Source organism: Scyliorhinus torazame, chromosome 3 (assembly GCF_047496885.1).
Source record: "Scyliorhinus torazame isolate Kashiwa2021f chromosome 3, sScyTor2.1, whole genome shotgun sequence".
Classification (NCBI taxonomy): Eukaryota; Metazoa; Chordata; class Chondrichthyes; order Carcharhiniformes; family Scyliorhinidae; genus Scyliorhinus; species Scyliorhinus torazame.
This window is the reverse complement of record NC_092709.1, coordinates 236903340-236922432: the sequence shown is the minus strand read 5'-3', so window position 1 is coordinate 236922432 and position 19093 is coordinate 236903340. Positions and strand designations below refer to the sequence as shown.

Genomic DNA, 19093 nt, shown 5'->3' with positions numbered 1-19093 from the left:
CTCAAGGGTCATAATCTCGGGATTACTGCCCGAGCCACGTGCAAATTGGCATAGGGATGCAAGAATAAGGGAAGTTAACACGTGGCTGAAAGAGTGGTGTGGGAAAGAGGGGTTCCTTTTCATGGGACAGTAGCATCAGTTTTGGGACAGAGGGGACCTATCCTGTTGGGATGGTCTCCACCGGAACCGAGCTGGGACCAGTGTTCCGGTGAAAAGAGTAAATAGGGTGGTCAATAGGACTTTAAACTAGAGATTGGGGGGGGCAGGGAAAGTCAGGGAACCAAGAGGTGAAGTAATCAGTGGGAAGCGTAGCTGCTTAGGAATACAAAAAAAGCACAAAAAGACAGAACTCTGGAGAGGTTACGATAGTCCCCATCCCACAAAATATGACAGTGTGTGGAAAGGCTCAGTAAACAAAGGTCCACCACACTAAGAAAACAAAAAGGGACGGTCAATAGAGAATTAAAGGTGCTATATTTAAATGCGCACAGTGTACGGAACAAGGTAGATGAGCTTGTGGCCCAGATTGTGACTGGCAGGTATGATGTGGTAGGCATCACAGAGACGTGGTTGCAGGGGGTTCAGGACTGGCATTTAAACATCCAGGGATTCCCAACCTATCGAAAAGACAGAGGTGGGCAGAGGGGGTGGGGTTGCCTTGTTAATTAGGAATGAAATTAAATCAATAGCACTAAACGACATAGGGTCAGATGATGTGAAGTCTGTGTGGGTAGAGTTGAGGAACCACAAAGGCAAAAAAACCATAATGGGAGTTATGTACAGACCTCCTAACAGTGATCAGGACCAGGGGCACAAAATGCACCACGAAATAGAAAGTGCATGTCAGAAAGGCAAGGTCACAGTGATCATGGGGGACTTCAATATGCAGGTGGACTGGGTAAATAATTTTGCCAGTGGACCCAAGGAAAGGGAATTCATTGAATGTTTACAGGAGGGCTTTTTGGAACAGCTTGTGATGGAGCCCACGAGGGAACAGGCCATTCTGGACTTAGTGTTATGTAATGAGCCAGACTTGATTAAAGATCTTGAAGTAAGGGAACACTTAGGAGGATGTGATCATAATATGGTAGAATTCAATCTCCAATTTGAAAGAAAGAAGGTAGAATCAGATGTAAAGGTGTTACAGTGAAATAAAGGTAACTACAGGGGCATGAGGGAGGAACTGATGAAAATTGACTGGGAGCAGAGCCAAGTGGGAAAGACAGTAGAACAGCAATGGCAGGAGTTTCTGGGAATAATTGAGGACACAGTACAGAGGTTCATCCCAAAGAAAAGAAAGGTTATCAGAGGGGGGATTAGGCAGTCATGGCTGACAAAGGAAGTTAGGGAATGCATCAAAGCAAAAGAGAAAGCCTATAATGTGGCAAAGAGTAGTGGGAAGTCAGAAGATTGGGAAGGCTCCAAAAACAAACAGAGGATAACAAAGAGAGAAATAAGGAAAGAGAGGATCAAATATGAAGGTAGGCTAGCCAGTAACATTAGGAATGATAGTAAAAGTTTCTTTAAATACATTAAAAACAAACGGGAGGCAAAAGTAGACATTGGGCCGCTCCTAAATGACGCTGGTAATCTAGTGATGGGAGACGAGGAAATAGCCGAGGAACTAAATAAGTACTTTGCGTCAGTCTTCACAGTAGAAGATATGAGTAATATCCCAACAATTCAGGAGCGTCAGGGGGCAGAGTTGAATATGGTAGCCATCACAAAGGAGAAAGTGCTAGAGAAACTAAGAGGTCTAAAAATTGATAAATCTCCGGGCCCAGATGGGCTACATCCTAGAGTTCTAAAGGAGATAACTGAAGAAATAGTGGAGGCGTTAGTTAGGATCTTCCAAAAGTCACTGGAGTCAGGGAAAGTCCCAGATGATTGGAAAATCGCTGTTGTAACCCCCCTGTTCAAGAAGGGAACAAGGAAAAAGATGGAAAATTATAGGCCAATTAGCCTAACCTCGGTTGTTGGCAAGATTCTCGAATCCATTGATAAGGATGAGATTTCAAAATTCTTGGAAGTGCAGGGTCGGATTAGGACAAGTCAGCATGGATTTAGCAAGGGGAGGTCGTGCTTGACAAACCTGTTAGAGTTCTTTGAAGAGATAACAAATAGGTTAGACCAAGGAGAGCCAATGGATGTTATCTATCTTGACTTCCAAAAGGCCTTTGATAAGGTGCCTCACGGGAGACTGCGGAGTAAAATAAGGGCCCCATGGTATTCGAGGCAAGGTACTAACATGGATTGACGATTGGCTGTCAGGCAGAAGGCAGAGAGTTGGGATAAAAGGTTCTTTTTCGGAATGGCAACCGGTGACGAGTGGAGTCCCGCAGGGTTCAGTGTTGGGGCCACAGCTGTTCTCTTTATATATTAACGATCTAGATGACGGGACTGGGAGCATTCTGGCTAAGTTTGCCGATGATACAAAGATAGGTGGAGGGGCAGGTAGTATGGAGGAGGTGTGGACTATTTTCTAAACGGTGACAAAATTCTTAACGCTGAAGTGCAAAGGGACTTGGGAGTCCTAGTCCAGGATTCTCTAAAGGTAAACTTGCAGGTTGAGTCCGTAATTAAGAAAGCAAATGCAATGTTGTCATTTATCTCAAGAGGCTTGGAATATAAAAGCAGGGATGTACTTCTGAAGCTTTATAAAGCATTAGTTAGGCCCCATTTAGAATACTGAGCGCAATTTTGGGCGCCCACACCTCAGGAAGGACATACTGGCACTAGAGCGGGTCCAGCGGAGATTCACACGGATGATCCCAGGAATGGTCGGCCTAACATACGATGAACGTCTGAGGATCCTGGGATTATATTCATTGGAGTTTAGGAGGTTGAGGGGAGATCTAATAGAAACTTACAAGATAATGAATGGCTTAGATAGGGTGGATGTAGGGAAGTTGTTTCCATTAGCGGGGGAGACTAGGACCCGGGGGCACAGCCTTAGAATAAAAGGGAGTCACTTTAGAACAGAGATGAGGAGAAATTTCTTCAGCCAGAGAGTGGTGGGTCTGTGGAATTCATTGCCACGGAGGGCGGTGGAGGCGGGACGTTGAGTGTCTTTAAGACAGAAGTTGATAAATTCTTGATTTCTCGAGGAATTAAGGGCTATGGAGAGAGAGCGGAGCGGGTAAATGGAGTTGAAATCAGCCATGATTGAATGGTGGAGTGGACTCGATGGGCCGAATGGCCTTACTTCCGCTCCTATATGTCTTATGGTCTTATTTTGCATTTCCAGCATCTGCAGTATTTTGCTTTAATTTCAAGGCTTTGGTAAACTTTAGCCTGGCGTGAGGAAGATCATTAGATGAAAACAGTTCTACTGGCATACATTAAGGCACAATTAATTTGTAATACAATCCATGCATCAGTGCACTGTAAGACACCCCGAGGCAGTTGTCCAAGCAGAGTAGGATTTACTTTCTAGCAGAAAGAAAATCAACCTCTACCACTTCTCCCACTCCCTTGGTGGCTGGTTTAAGCTGAAGCAAAAATGTTTCCATCTAGTGCATTCCTAACTACTTCACGGACAACAAAAATGGTTCATAACATGTGTAACCAAAGGAAATTTAAAAGACATCCTAAGAATGCTTTCTTCATGAGAACGTTTCAGCCAGATTGATCCTTAAAAATGTTTTTAAACTTTAACAAGCTTTAGCAAGAGAAAAACCCAAGTCGATGTTCAATATTTTTCAACACCGAGAGGTTAGACCATCAGCCTTGCAAAGAGGTTGCTAACTGGCACGAGAGAATGGTGGTGAACCTGCCTGTGTCTTTTGAATCTGATTTGCTACTTCCTTCTCCCTATACTGCCTTACTAACTCAACCACATTCAGTTGTGTTATGGGATTTAAATGGCAATTTTATTTATGCTTTCAGTGTTAGACAGCAGGGAGCAAATAATTACACAATGAGTTTGTGGGAAGCTTTTCCAAATGTTGGACTGAATTTGGATTTATGTTCTTAGTTTTAGAATGTGGACATTTGGCAACACAATGTTTCTTCCTCACAAGCATGTCCAAACAACGTTGGTATCCAGGAGTCTTGAATTTCTCAGCCGACTTGAAGAAATTGCTTTCTTCCACCTGAAGAGACTAGATAATGCACTCTTTATTTATTTAAGTTAATTTAGTGATTGTTTTGAACTGCACTTTTCCAGTATATTCCTGGTATTTTGTGGGACAAATCTTTAATTAAATCCAGATTTGCAGATGTTAGGTTAATCAGTATAGATTTGTTTAAATTACCATGGTTAAAAACGGCCCAAGATTCAGAAAAATTGGTATGAAAAATGTTCCAGGTAGCAGTAATGAACAGGGGTAGCATAGGAAGATTTTGATCTTGAGCATCAAAGAGAAATGTTGGGATCTGGTAGGAGCTGGAGTGCCTGGAAATCTTGGACGGAGCGCACCAGTCGCTGGAGTTGTGTTCTGGCGTGTGGCACATCTGAGCAAGGGTGATAGAGACTGGAAGACAGTGCCACAGGAAGGAAGGGTTGGCAAAGGAAAGAAGAGGTGGTGAAGGAGTGATAGTGCACTATATGGATATTTACTGGAAGGGTGGAGAAAATGGAAACAAAGACAATTCTGGAAAAAATAGAAATAAGCATCAAGAATTGAATAGATCATAACATATTTTAGTATCAAGTGAGGGCACATGAATATGCAATTCCATAAAAAACAAGTATCTAAAGAGCGATCATCTGGAAAAATGTGATCAGAACACAGGAGGACTGCATCTTGCCACTAACCGGTCACTGATCGGAAAGGTGATGAGAACAGTTGCACATGTGCCTTTAGTCCACAGTGCAGTCACTGGCACATGCGCCACTATCCCTGATGCCTTTCCAATCAACAACAGGATGGAACATTTTCTTCATTTTTTGACTGTTTAATTAAAAAAGGCATTGAAAGTAGATTAGTCTTCACACCCATTCCACTCGGTCGAAAAAGGCACCATGGGCAACAACTACAGAGAGATGAAAGCCCTGCAAAGAACACCAATTAATTTGCCACAATCCATTATAAATCAGATAATTTGCTTATTTTCCTATGAATAATATACAAACAAATTATATTGAATTCAATTTCTCCCCCGGTGTATCAAGACTTTATGCTGAGTTCTCAGTCTGGATAACTTGGTTGGTAGATAATGGGAGCTCTTTGAGATTGTGCAGTTTAGACCTATACTCTCTAGGTTTAGAAGAATGAGGGGAGATCGAATTGAGGTATACAAGATCTTAAAACGGTAAGGATAAAGTGGATGTGGAGCGGATGCTACTTCTTGTGGAGCATTTTAGAACGCTCAGGCTAAGGAGGAGCAAATTTAAACCAGAGATGTGGAGACATCACTTCTCCGAAAGGGTCGTGAATCTGTGGAATTAACTACCCCAGAGTGCGGTGGATGCTGGGACAGGAAGTAAATTTGAGGAGTTAGACAGATTTTTAATTAGGAATGGGTTGAAGTGTTACAGAGAACAGACAAGACGGTGGAGTTGAGGCCATGATGAGATCAGCCATGATCATATTGAACAGTGGAGCAGGCTCGAGAGGCTAAATTGCCCAAGCCTAGTTCTCATGTTCGAAGAAATAACGATTCTGTCCAATTCCACCTTCCGGCACTTGGCCTGTAGGTAACAGCACTTAAAGCACAAATCTGGTGTTCTTGATTAATAAGGAGATCAGGGGTTATGGGGAAAAGGCAGGAGAATGGGGATGAGGAACATTTCAGCCATGATCGAATGGCAGAGCAGATGCTATGGGCTGAATGGCCACATTCTGCTCCTAAATATCTTATGGTCTAATCCCAGGATTATTATTCCAAATCCTGCATGAAGAAATCATTTATTTCTTAAATATTTTAATCTAAACACTTTTAATTTTTTACCAAAAGACATTACAATTAATTTCAAGTTAGAGTTCATTGGAAGCTGGGAATCTCATTTATTCAAATTTCCTGATTATATATTTTCATTTATTGAATTGAAGAATATTTAACAACTGTATTTCTAAAATAAGTTGCTAAACTAGATACAAGCACTTGTAATTCGTTAAGAACTGCACAGACCTGAAAATGGGTAACTTGAACTTTAGCCTAACAGCGGTTAGCACTGCTGCCCCATAGTGCCAGAGATCCAGGTTCAATTCCAGCCTTGGTGTGACTGAGTGAATGGAGTTTGCACTTTCTCAGAGTGTCTTTCCTCCTGGTGTTCTGGTTTCATCCCACAGTCCAAAGATGCACAGGTTAGGTGGATTGGCCATGATAAATTGTCCCTGATGCACAGGTTGTGGTTAGGGCAGGGTAGAGGTGGGGTGTTCTTTCGGAGGGTCGGTGCAGACTCGGTGGGCTGAATGGCCTCCTTCTGTACTGTAGGGATTCTTTTTTTAAAATAAAGAGTATGCAATTATTTGTTTCCAACTAAAGGACAATTCAGTGTGGCCAATCCACCCAACCTGCACATCTTTGGGTTGTGGGGGTGAAACCCACGCAGACACAGGAAGAATGTGCAAACTCCACACAGGCAGTGGCCCAGGGCTGAGATCGAACCCGGGTCCTCAGTGCCGTAGGCAACAGTGCTAACCACTGCACCACCCGTATTGTAGGGATTCTATGGATTAAGCCAACTTGTTTTTGATTGAGCCAGCTGACACTTGAGTTCACCAAGTGCTCCCTCTAGTGTTGACACAAAAACTCAGCTCTGTCTTGCACAAGCTAATGCAAAAAAAAAAGATGGCAAATGTCTGCCACCTGATGTCAACCTGCAGCATTGCACCATTCTAAATTAATTGGACCAACAGCATCTCCGTAAAATTAAGTTTCTCCTGCTGGCTCCTGATGTATAGGTCTTGTGTACTCTTGGCAGAAACAACCACAAAACAATTTCTGCAAATTGTCTGACTGGCTACCGAAACACTCCGAGATCAGCTGTTCTGCAAATTGAATCACCAAGACACCCCTAAGAAGCGGAACAAGGACACCCCTAAGAAGGGGAACAAGTGGGTAAGACTTCTCAGACCTTTAACAGACAACAGTGGCAAAAATGACTAGTTTTGAATAGAAAACTTGAAAGTAAGATGGCGCCGGAGCGAGGCAACTTCTTGCAAGCTGTGCCCAGCATATCCTCTAATTCTATCTTTTACTCTCGTTCTATGCTTCTTAAACTTCATTCTAACTCTTTTAAACTCTCTAACAATGTTCTAATTCAATTACTTACAGATTTAGCGATCTTTAGGACCCTGGAGACACCTGAAACTGACGACCTGAAATCGACCCAGACCAGCCGATACCAAAGTTTGAGGTCATGTACCAACCAACTCAAGAACAGCTTCTGCCCTACTGCCATCAGACCTTTGAAATGGGCCTACCTCGTATTAAGTTGATCTTTTCTCTACACCTTGCTATAACTGTAACATTATATTCTGCTGTCTCTCCTTCCTTCCCTATGTACGGTATGCATTGTTTGTATAGCATGCAAGAAACAATACTTTCCACTGTATACTAATACATGTGACAATAATAACTCAAATCAAAGAAAACGGGGTGGCACTTCAAACAACTGGGTTGGTGGAATTGTAAAATTCGACAAACCGAACAAGCCGAAAACTTCAAAAGCAAACAGTTCATAATAAATGATTTCAGTGCACCTTTTAAAAAATGTTTTATTTGGCAATATTAACATTGAGGGTATTCATTCCAATACCAATTGTGATCGAGAGGCATCTTTAATGGTCTGTCATTATTAGGAGCTTGGAACAACTTGCCCTGTGGAGAGCTTTCCCAATTAAGATGTGACTCTAAGGGAATTGTTCCAGATTTTCCCCTCCAAAGGACAGACAAATTGAAGCACCAGATCATATTTGCATTCTAGAGCTCACTGGAGATGGGTTAAAAACTTAAGGCTCGAGCACAGTGGGTAGCACTGTTGCTGCACAGCTCCAGGGTCCCAGGTTCGATTCCCAGCGTGGAGTCTGCACGTTCTCCCTGTGTCTGCATGGGTTTCCTCTGGGTGCTCCGGTTTCCTCTCTCTGTCCCGAAAGATGTGCCGTTAGGTAATTTGGACATTCCGAATTCTCCGTGTACCTGAACAGGCTCCGGAACATGGCGACAAGGGGCTTTTCACAGTAATATCATTGCAGTTTTGATGCAAGCCTACTTAGAACATAGAAAAATACAGCACAGAACAGGCCCTTCGGCCCACGATGTTGTGCCGAATCTTTGTCCGAGATTAATCATAGATTATCATCGGCCCATTGAATCTGCACCGGCTCCCGGAAAGAGCACCCCACCCAAAGTCAACACCTCCACCCAACACCAAGGGCAATTCTGGACACTAAGGGCAATTTGTCATGGCCAATCCACCTAACCTGCACATCTTTGGACTGTGGGAGGAAACCGGAGCACCCGGAGGAAACCCACACACACATGGGGAGGATGTGCAGACTCCGCACAGACAGTGACCCAAGCCGGAATCGAATCTGGGACCCTGGAGCAGTGAAGCAATTGTGCTATCCACAATGCTACCGTGCTGCCCTTAAGAACAAATCAATCTACACTATATCATTTTACCGTAATCCATGTACCTATCCAATAGCTGCTTGAAGGTCCCTAATGTTTCCGACTCAACTACTTCCACAGGCAGTGCATTCCATGCCCCCACTACTCTCTGGGTAAAGAACCTACCTCTGACATCCCCCCTATATCTTCCACCATTCACCTTAAATTTATGTCCCCTTGTAATGGTTTGTTCCACCCGGGGAAAAAGTCTGACTGTCTACTCTATCTATTCCCCTGATCATCTTATAAACCTCTATCAAGTCGCCCCTCATCCTTCTCCGTTCTAATGAGAAAAGGCCTAGCACCCTCAACCTTTCCTCGTAAGACCTACTCTCCATTCCAGGCAACATCCTGGTAAATCTCCTTTGCACCTTTTCCAAAGCTTCCACATTCTTCCTAAAATGAGGCGACCAGAACTGTACACAGTACTCCAAATGTGGCCGTACCAAAGTTTTGTACAGCTGCATCACCTCACGGCTCTTAAATTCAATCCCTCTGTTAATGAACGCTAGCACACCATAGGCCTTCTTCCCAGCTCTATCCACTCGAGTGGCAACTTTCAAAGATGTATGAACATAGACCCCAAGATCTCTCTGCTCCTCCACATTGCCAAGAACTCTACCGTTAACCCTGTATTCCGCATTCATATTTGTCCTTCCAAAATGGACAACCTCACACTTTTCAGGGTTAAACTCCATCTGCCACTTCTCAACCCAGCTCTGCATCCTTTCTATGTCTCTTTGCAGCCGACAACAGCCCTCCTTGTGACAATAAAGATTATTATTATATTATTTTGTTTTGGTCAGAGCTAGTACTTAATGGGAAGATAAATTCTTTCTAACATACAATTCAGATGCCAGTTTATGTAACCAGACAGACAGCCAAGTTAGATATTACCATGAATGTTACAATAGGGAAAATCACCTAATGTGAATCTTCCTAGAGTTATAACTCACATTATTTTCTTGGTGTTTGTTGTTCTTCAACAGCGTGATGACACAGTTGTGAATGAAGAAGGCAAGTGCAAGAACTCCAGTGAGATGTGGAAAAGATAACCTGAACTCTGGAAAAACAAAACAAATCTTCACGGACTATGGAATTAGCATCCAATGAGTTTGCTTGAAACACAGAAAATAGGTGCAGGAGTAGGCCATTTGGCCCTTCGAGTCTATACCACCATTCAATATCATGGTTGATCATGCAAATTCAGTATCTGCCCCCCTCTTTCTCCCCATACCCCTTGATCCCTTTAGCCACAAGGGCATGTCCAGCTCCCTCTTGAATATATCCAGCGGACTGGCCCCAACAGCGTTCAGTGGCAGAGAATTCCACAGGTTCACAACTCAGAAGACGGTCTTCCTCATCTCAGTCCTGAATGGCTTACCCCTTATTCTTAGGCTGTGACCCTTAGTTCTGGACACCCCAACCCCCCCCCAAACATTTAATTTGCTTTGAGCACATATTCCAGCATGTTTTTGCATTAAAATGTGACCTCAATGTAGTTTAACATATTTAAACATATTTAACTGGAGGAAATTTAATTTGTTCATCCAATGCTGGATGCATGTTATAAATGAGATGCAGTGGATGCCATGGGAATAGAAGTAGGCTATTCAGCCCCTCAAGGCTGCGCTGCCATTCAGCAACATCATGGCGAATGGTTAGAAATAAGTGAAAATTAAGGCTGTACACTGCACAGTACTGCCCTTATTTTACTCCCAATGTTGCAAAATTCAGCCACTTCTTGATACTGCTTCACTGACTCCTCTTTGCAGGCTTCTAATCCTCTTCCCTCTGAACTACAACTTGTTCAAAGCTCAAGCGAGTATCCTCCTTTCTACAACAGTGGTCACATGTGTGCATTGAATTTAAAGTGTTGCCATCAGCTCTAATGTGGATTCCAGAACTGTGCACAGATGTGGTTTAACCAATGTTTTATACAGTTCCAGCATAACATCCCTGCTCTTAAATCTCTGTGCCTCAGTTCATAAAGGCAAGTATACCATATGCCGGTCTACCTGCTCTGATACCTTAAGGGGCGGGCGTACATGCACACCAAGGTCCCTGTGATCCTCGGTGCTTCCTAGGGTCCTGCCATTTATCATGTATTTCCTTGCCTTGTTTGTCCTGCCAAGTGCATCATGTTACACTTATCCGGATTGAATTCCATTTACCACTGATCGGCCCATCGAACCAGCTTGTCTATATCCTCCTGTACCCAAAGGCTATCTTCCTCACATATTTACCATCCCACCAATTTTTGTTTCATCTGCAAACTTACTGATCAACCCTCCTACATTCATGTCTAAATCATTTATATAAACGATAAACAGCAAGAGGCCCCAACATTGATCCCCGAGGGACCCCACTGGACACAGGCTTCCAGTCAGAAAAGCACCAGGTCGAGGGGCGACCTGCTGCCTGCCACTCAGCTAATTCTGGATCCAATTTGCCAAATTTCCTTGGATCCCATGGGCTCTTATCTTCGCTGACAGTCACACTGAAAGCGACCCCAGGATCGGACCCCGCCCTCAGCAGCATGGGGCACAGTGCTAGCCACTGTGCCACCATGAACCCCCCCCCCTCAGGAATTTTAATACATTTCCCCAACTTTGAAAAATAAGCATTTATCACATCAACATCTATGTACAAGTTCAGAGTTGGTTTAGAAGCATGCCTGCCTGGAGGTGAAGTTATATATAATTTTACGATGTAAGATGGAGTGGATTTATCGGAACATTTTCCCATATCTGCAGCAAACTCAATTTTATGGTCGTAGCTTTCCAGAATTTCTCTGCGTCCCATCCACTTAGCATGGAACCATCACTTAGAATCTGACTGAACCGATTTAGAGCCATCAAAACTCCACAAAATTATAAATACAGATGAGTTAGACCAAGTTTCATATTAAGTAAAACAACAATAAATTTCATTGTATAACCAAAGTTTTATACTAGAAAATACTTTTGCTGCATGGGTTCATGGAATTAACAGGGGTGGGGAGAAGGGAGAACCCTCAGAAGCAAAAGGGTAGCAAATTACTGACCCAAGCTTCCATGCTGTCCCCATATTATGGTTCCTGGCATAGACAGATGGGACCTCAACGCCGGGAGGGTGTTGTGCTAACCACTGCGCCACCGTGCTGCACTTTTGAATTTTAGATTGACGTGTCATTCTATACGGGACATAGAACATGCAGTGAAGGAGGCCATTCGGCCCATCGAGTCTGCACTGACCCACTTAAGCCCTCACTTCCACCCTATCCCTGTAACCCAATAACCCCTCCTAACCTTTTTGGTCACTAAGGGCAATTTATCATGGCCAATCCACCTAACCTGCACGTCTTTGGACTGTGGGAAGAAACCGAAGCACCCGGAAGAAACCCACGCAGACACGGGGAGAACGTGCAGACTCCGCACATACAGTGACCCAGCAGGAAATCGAACCTGGGACCCTGGCGCTGTGAAGCCACAGTGCTATTCACTTGTGCTACCGTGCTGCCCTTAAATACATAGTAATAATCAAATGGAATATGTAATTAGTCAAAACATTACCTGCAACAAAATGATTTACGGATTCAAACCAGTGGAACTCCAAGTGAATTCCTTGTCTCCCTGCCTTCAGTGTTACGAGTATAATTAAATAGATGACTGAAATTGTGCCTGCAAGTAAAAAGAAAAAAAACGACAGGCATTCAGATACAGTGAAACAGTAGATACAGGATCTGCTGTGCCTCCTAATGGGTAAAGGGAGAAAGTGCATGACCCAATGTAGTTCCAAACCATATCAACCATATAGTTATAGACCATAGTTCCTAGCTGTATCTATTCAATGTACTAATTCTGATCAGGAATATTTAAACAAAAAACAGCATGTTCTGAATTATAAGCAACATTGAATCTTAAAATCCTAAGTGAAGGAGGCCATTCGGCCCATCAAGTCTGCACCGACCCTCAAAACAGTACCGTAACCAGGCTCACTGCCCTGCTCTATCCCCGGACACCAAGGGGCAACTTATCATGGCCACTCCACCCAACTTGCACATCTTTGGACTGTGGGAGGAAACCCACGCAGACAAGGAGAACATACCAACTCCACAGACAGAGTCACCCCAGGTTGGAATCAAACCTGGCGCCGAGAGACAGCGGTGCTCACCACTGTCACCGTGCCATCTGTAGATGGTTTAAGTCACAGCAAGAGAACACTTGGCTCATTGTGCCGACTGAAAAACGAGCCACCTAACTGAGCCCCACTTTCCAGCATTGGATCCTTGGCCCTGCAGGCTACGGCATTTGAAGTGCATATCCATTTTTAAAAAAAAATGCATTTTATTCAAACTTGTATCAAAGTAGGTTACAGCAAATAAACACCCAGGGAAAATTCTTCCCAACAATCAACTATACAGTTTGTACAGATTTTCCTCCTTTTTCACCCCCCCTCCCCAACCCCATCCACCCCGATCCCCCCCCCCCCCCCCACCCCCCCCACCCCCATGCTACGAACAGCTCCTCAAACACTGGCACAAACAATCCCCACCTTTTCTCAACTCTCCTGCTGAGCCCCTTAACTCATACTTTATCTTCTCTAACCACAGGAAGTCGTACAGGTCACCCAACCATGCTGCTACCCCCGGTGGCAATGCCGACCGCCACTCCAGAAAAATTTGTCGCCTTGCAAACAGAGAGGCGAAGGCCAAGACATCGGCCTTCCTCCTCTCCATGAGCTCCGGCTTCTCGGCGACCCAAAATATCGCCAAAAAAAGGGTCCGGGGTCCACCTCCTCCTCCACTATCCTGGCTAAGACCGCGAACACTCCCGGCCAGAATCTTCCCAATTTTTCACAACCCCAAAACATGTGCTCGTGATTCGCTGGCTCCCGCCCACACCTCTCACACTCATCTGCTACTCCCTGAAAGAACCCACGCAATCTCGCCCGAGTCATATGCACCCTATGCACCGCCTTAAACTGGATCAGGCTCATCCTTGCACAAGAGGAGGTCCCGTTTACCCTTCGCAGTGCCTCACTCCGTACTCCCCAATTGATCTCCATTCCTAACTCCACTTCCCATTTCTCCTTGATCTTCACCACCTGCTCGCGTCCCTGCTCCCCCAGCCACTTATATATATCCCCAATTCTTCCCTCCCCTTCCACATCCATCCGGAAGCAGCAGTCGCTCCAGCTGGGTGTATCCCAGCAATCTAGGGAACTCCTTCCAGGCCTTTCGTGCAAAGTCTCTAACTTGTAGATACCTGAACTCACTACCTCTTGGCAGCTCTACCCTCTCCCTTATCTCTTCCAGACTGGCGAACCCTTCCTCCAAATACAAATCCCTCACCTTGACCAGCCCCATTTTCCTCCACCTCCTGTATACACTATCCACCCCCCCGGCTCAAACCCATGATTCTCGCACAGCGGCGTTAGCACCGACATCCCTGCCACCCTAAAATGCCTCCTTAGCTGATTCCATATCATAGTGACTGCACCACTGGGCTCCCTGAATACCTACTCAGAGCCATCGACAATGCTGCCGTCACCATAGCCCTCAAAACTAGACCCTTACAAGATTCCTCCTCCATCCTAACCCACTCTACCCCTTCTCCTTCCCACCACCGCCGCACCTTGTCCACATTCGCCACCCAATAATAATGAAGCAAGTTTGGCAATGCCACCCCCACCCTGCTGCCTCTGCAGCAGGGTTGAAGTGCATATCCATGATGCAATCGTTAACAGGCAATATCTCAATCTGTTAACAGAGAATCAGCAGCTGAACTAAAGCCAAAGTAAATTAAGATCAGAAGTCATGACTGGAGTAGCACCTAAACAAACTATCAGGAATACCCACTTTTTCCCCCCAAATAGAACAGGTCCAAGTTGCAGTAACACAAGTTGGCACCACATGCCAAATGATTGCTTCTGCCCATTGGGGAAGAAAAAGGGAAAATGGAAAATGTCATTATATGCAGACATGCAGATGATTATACAGCCAGGCAGCTAATGAACACAGAACAGGACATGAGCAATGAGCAGGCAGGACATTCAGGGGTGGTATCGCACTATAAAAGGCACGAGACACTCACACTCCATCTCTTTCCACAGACAGACATCTAAAGAGTACATCAGAATTGATCAGCAGCATCACACCCAGCACGTGGCTTAGAGCAGACTGGTTTAGTTAGACTGAGTTACTACAGTTAGATTAGGAGAGTCGAACTCATTTGAGAACTGTGTTAATAGTTCAATAAACATATTGAACTCATTACAAAGTCTGGACCTTCCTTTGTCAAAGCATACATCAAGGAAGCAGCTTATGCTACACGAAGAAGCATAACACAACATGGTACCAATAGTGCCTGTTAAATCTAATAGTTCAAGTCAGCAAGATCCGTGACAACCAACAACAGCATCCAGGCAAGACGATCGAGATTCCGGTTCCTCAGCAACTCGGGTACCACGGCAATCCTAGTGCCAACTGGCGTGCATTCAAGCAGAGATTCCAGCTTTACCTGGAAGCAGCCAACCTAAATGGCGTGGCCAATGCTAAAAAGATAGCTCTTCTACTCACCATTGCGGGTGAGCATACAACAGAGATCTGCAACTCCTTCAAATACTCCAAAGGGCAGGACAAAAAAGACTTCCAGACAGTCCTGGACAAGTTTGAAAACTACTGCGCGGTAAACACAACAGAAACCAGTAAAACTGGCGCCTATACTCACCACGAGGTAGAGGTAGGGATGCAACAGAAGCAAACGGCAATTTTGATTGCCAGCCATCTTGCGCTAGAAGCCGCGCATGCGTAGTTCCGAAAAACGCGCACAGTAAAGGAAAGTTCGTTTGCACACGTGCGATGAAGCACGGAGCGTCAGGACGCCGACGTCATGATGTGCTCGAACTGCGGCAACGCCCACTTAAAGAATCACTGCCCTGCAAGAGGCAGGCGATGTTTAAACTGCGGGAAGCCTGGACACTATTCAGCCTTGTGCAGGTCTGCACCACCAGTCAGGGACCAGCGCTCCCAATTCAGACGACGGCGCGTTCAGAGTGTGCAACAATGATTACAGGATTCTGATCCTGGCAGCACAACGGATCCAGAGGAAGAATGCCAGGACTTCGCCCACTGTGTGGGCATCATTACCAAATGTGAATATGCCACATCCAACTCACAAATTCAATCCATCCTCGCTGTGGATTCTGCAGACAAATGGCGTGCGGTGATGCAGGTCAACCACTGCTCCATCCAGTTTAAGCTGGACACGGGTGCTTCTGCCAACCTCCTCTCACAGGCAGATTTCAACGAATCAAGAAGCCCCCCCAGGTCCTTCCAGCAGCCTGCAGGCTCCTGGACTACAATGGAAATGCCATCACGGCACTGGGATCCTGCCATCTACTCGTCCCCAACCGGAGCACCATGCACGGTTACGTTTTGAAACTGTTAAGCCAGACAGGGCATCCCTACTTGGCGCGCATGCCTGCAAGCAGCTGAACCTCGTGCAGCGGGTTTACACAACAACATCCTCCAATGTGGATCTTCAGGCCGGCATTGACGACATCCTCGCTCAGTGTCCAGACGTGTTCGAAGGGATGGGCACGCTGCCATGTCGATACAAGATTCTGCTAAGACTGGATGAAAAGCCAGTGGTCCACGCACCACGCCGAGTCCCGGCTCTGCTGAGGGAGCACCTGAAGGCACAGCTCAAGGATCTTCGGCAACAGAGCATCATTTCCAAGGTCACCAAACCGACTGACTGGGTCAGCTCGATGGAATGCCTTCGGGAGAATTGCGCATCTGCATTGATCCCAAGGATCTCTAAGAATATAATGCGTGAACACTACCCCATCCCGAAGCGGGAGGAACTCAACAAGCAAGATGGCGCACACACGTTTTTTCACCAAGTTAGATGCGTCACATGGATTTTGGCAAATCCAGCTGGATGAGTCCAGCAGAAAGCTCTGCACCTTCAACACACCGTTTGGCAGATACTGCTATAACCGCATGCCGTTTGGCATTGTCTCGGCATCGGAGATCTTCCATCGCATCATGGAGCAGATGATGGAGGGCATTAAAGGGGTTCGTGTGTACATGGACTACATCATCATATGGGTCACGATCCCTGAAGAGCATGTTTCCTGTCTCCAGCAGGTATTCCGTGTCCATGCCAATGGCCTGAAGCTGAACAGGTCCAAATGTTGCTTTGACATGTCGACACTCAAGTTCCTAGGTGACCAGATCTCTCAAAAGGGCGTGCGCCCGGACACAGACAAGGTCAAGGCCATTAAAGCCATGAAGGTCCCTGAAGCCAAGAAGGCGGTGTTGCACTTCGTAGGCATGGTCAATTTTCTGGGCAAGTTCATCCCAAACCTGGCCTCTCACACCACGCCCCTACAAAACCTGGTAAAAAGGTCCACTGCCTTGGAGTGGAAGGCAACACATCAGGCAGAGTGGTTGGAGTTGAAAGCCAAACTCACCACTGCACCCATCTTGGCATTTTTCGACCCAGACAGGGAGATGAAGATCTCAACAGATGCGAGCCAGGATGGCATCGGTGCGGTGCTGCTTCAACGCGACGACACTTCATCCTGGGCACCGGTAGCTTATGCATCGAGGGCCATGACGCCCATCGAAACAAGGTATGCGCAAATAGAGAAGAAATGCCTGGGTCTTCTCACTGGCATTCTCAAGTTTCATGACTATGTCTACGGCCTGCCGACATTCACTGTCGAGACGGATCATAGGCCTCTGGTCCACATTATCCACAAGGACCTGAATGACAGGACGCCTCGGTTGCAGGGCATCCACCTCAAACTCAGAAGGTACGACTTTGACTTGGTGTACACGCCTGGCAAGGAGATTATCTTCGCTGATGCATGGTCCCGCTCCATTACATTGCCTAGTGAACCGCTGGAAATCATCCGGCAGATTGAATCACAGGTGCAGCTGTGTGCTAGCACCCACCCGGCGTCTGATGAGAAGGTGGTTCGTATCCACGAGGAGACAGCCAAAGACCCCCTCTTGCAGCGTGTCATGCACCACCTCGCCAATGGCTGGCAGAAAGGGCAGTGCCCTCAATTTTACAATGTAAAGGATGGCCTGATCGTGATTGATGGTATCCTCCTCAAGCTGGACCGGATTGTCATTCCGCTCCGTCTCCAGAGCTTGGTGCTCCGCCAAATCCATGAGGGACACCTGGGCGTCGAGAAGTGCAGACACAGAGCTAGGCAGGCTGTCTACTGGCCCGGTATTAGCCAGGACATCTCGAACATGGTCCTCAACTGTGCGACCTGTCAATGCTTCCAGCCAGTGAAGAGCAAGGAGACGCTCCAGCAGCATGAAATCAAGACCTCCCCGTAATCCAAGGTTGGCATCGACCTCTTTCGTGTGAATGGTCGTGACTAGGTGTTGATTATTGACTATTTCTCCAATTACCCTGAAGTCGTGAAGCTCTCAGACCTCACATCTCGGACCATCATCAAGGCCTGTAAGGAGACGTTCTCCAGGCATGGTATCCCACTCACTGTCATGAGTGACACTGGCCCATGCTTCAACAGCCACGAGTGGTCTATGTTTGCCACGTCATACTATTTCAAACATGTCACTTCCAGCCCACACTATCCGCAGTCCAATGGGAAGGTTGAAAAAGGAGTGCACGTTGTGAAACAGCTCATCTGCAAGGCTGCAGATTCTGCTTCTGACATCTACCTCACGCTGCTTGCGTACAGGACGACCCCACTGTCCACTGGCATGTCGCCGGCTCAACTCCTGATGAACGGACCTGTGGACGGCACTTCCAGCCATACACTTGCCCAACCTGGATCACCTGCCGGTGCTGCAGAAGGTGCAGCAACTCCGTAACCAGCAAAAGCAGGGCTATGATGCTCATGCCACCTATTTGCCAGTGTTATCCCCGGCAGACACTGTCAGGAACAAGATACCGGATGGTGGCTGGTCTGCTCCAGCTGTCGTTGTTTGACAGGCTGCGCCCCGCTCGTATGTTGTACGTATGGCTGATGGCTGTTGTGCAATGAAACAGACGGGCACTGCGAAAAGTTGCCTGCCCTCAACCACTTTCTTCTCAGTTTCCGTCTGTTGTTTTGCCACCTCCTGATACCTCGAACTACGAGGCCATCAGTGAGGCTTCCATCAGTGAGGCTTCCATCCCGCCTGTCAAGGCGCCGTCGTCCCCTCCACCACCTCTCCGGCGGTCGACAAGGATCAGACGCAAGCCCCAGAGACTGGACTTATGAACATTTGTTTTGTTTGCCATGTTCTGTTTTTTCACATTAGACAGCTGTCTTCACATGTAAATACATTCACATATGCCACCGCTTGTATATATATGTTAATATATGCCACCACATGCAAGTACGTTCCCATGTGCCAACAAAACATTAAAAAAAGGAGAGATGTCATGATGTGCAGACATGCAGATAATGCTATACAGACGGACAGCAAATGAACACAGAACAGGACATGAGCAATGAGCAGGCAGGACACTCAGGGGTGGTATCTCACTATAAAAGGCACGAGGCACTCACA

The 19093-nt window shown here is 46.1% G+C and overlaps 1 protein-coding gene and 1 long non-coding RNA gene across 7 annotated transcripts in view; one reads left to right on the top strand and one right to left on the bottom strand.

The window, feature by feature from the left end:
* The window catches only part of LOC140409007 (uncharacterized), a 56174-nt gene extending 48511 nt beyond the window's left edge, over positions 1 to 7663 (top strand). Inside the window, exons 2-3 of the long non-coding RNA XR_011940258.1 lie at positions 6872 to 7008; positions 7225 to 7663. This is a non-coding gene — a long non-coding RNA (uncharacterized lncRNA). The remainder of the gene's footprint in view (positions 1 to 6871; positions 7009 to 7224) is intronic.
* slc38a9 (solute carrier family 38 member 9) overlaps positions 1 to 19093 on the bottom strand; it is a 151871-nt gene that overhangs the window by 21912 nt on the left and 110866 nt on the right. For all 6 annotated transcript variants that reach the window (XM_072497025.1, XM_072497026.1, XM_072497031.1 and 3 more), the window contains exons 10-11: positions 12117 to 12224; positions 9519 to 9625 (exon numbers count right to left, since the gene is read on the bottom strand). In XM_072497025.1, the coding sequence (XP_072353126.1) occupies positions 9519 to 9625; positions 12117 to 12224 (215 nt within the window). The remainder of the gene's footprint in view (positions 1 to 9518; positions 9626 to 12116; positions 12225 to 19093) is intronic.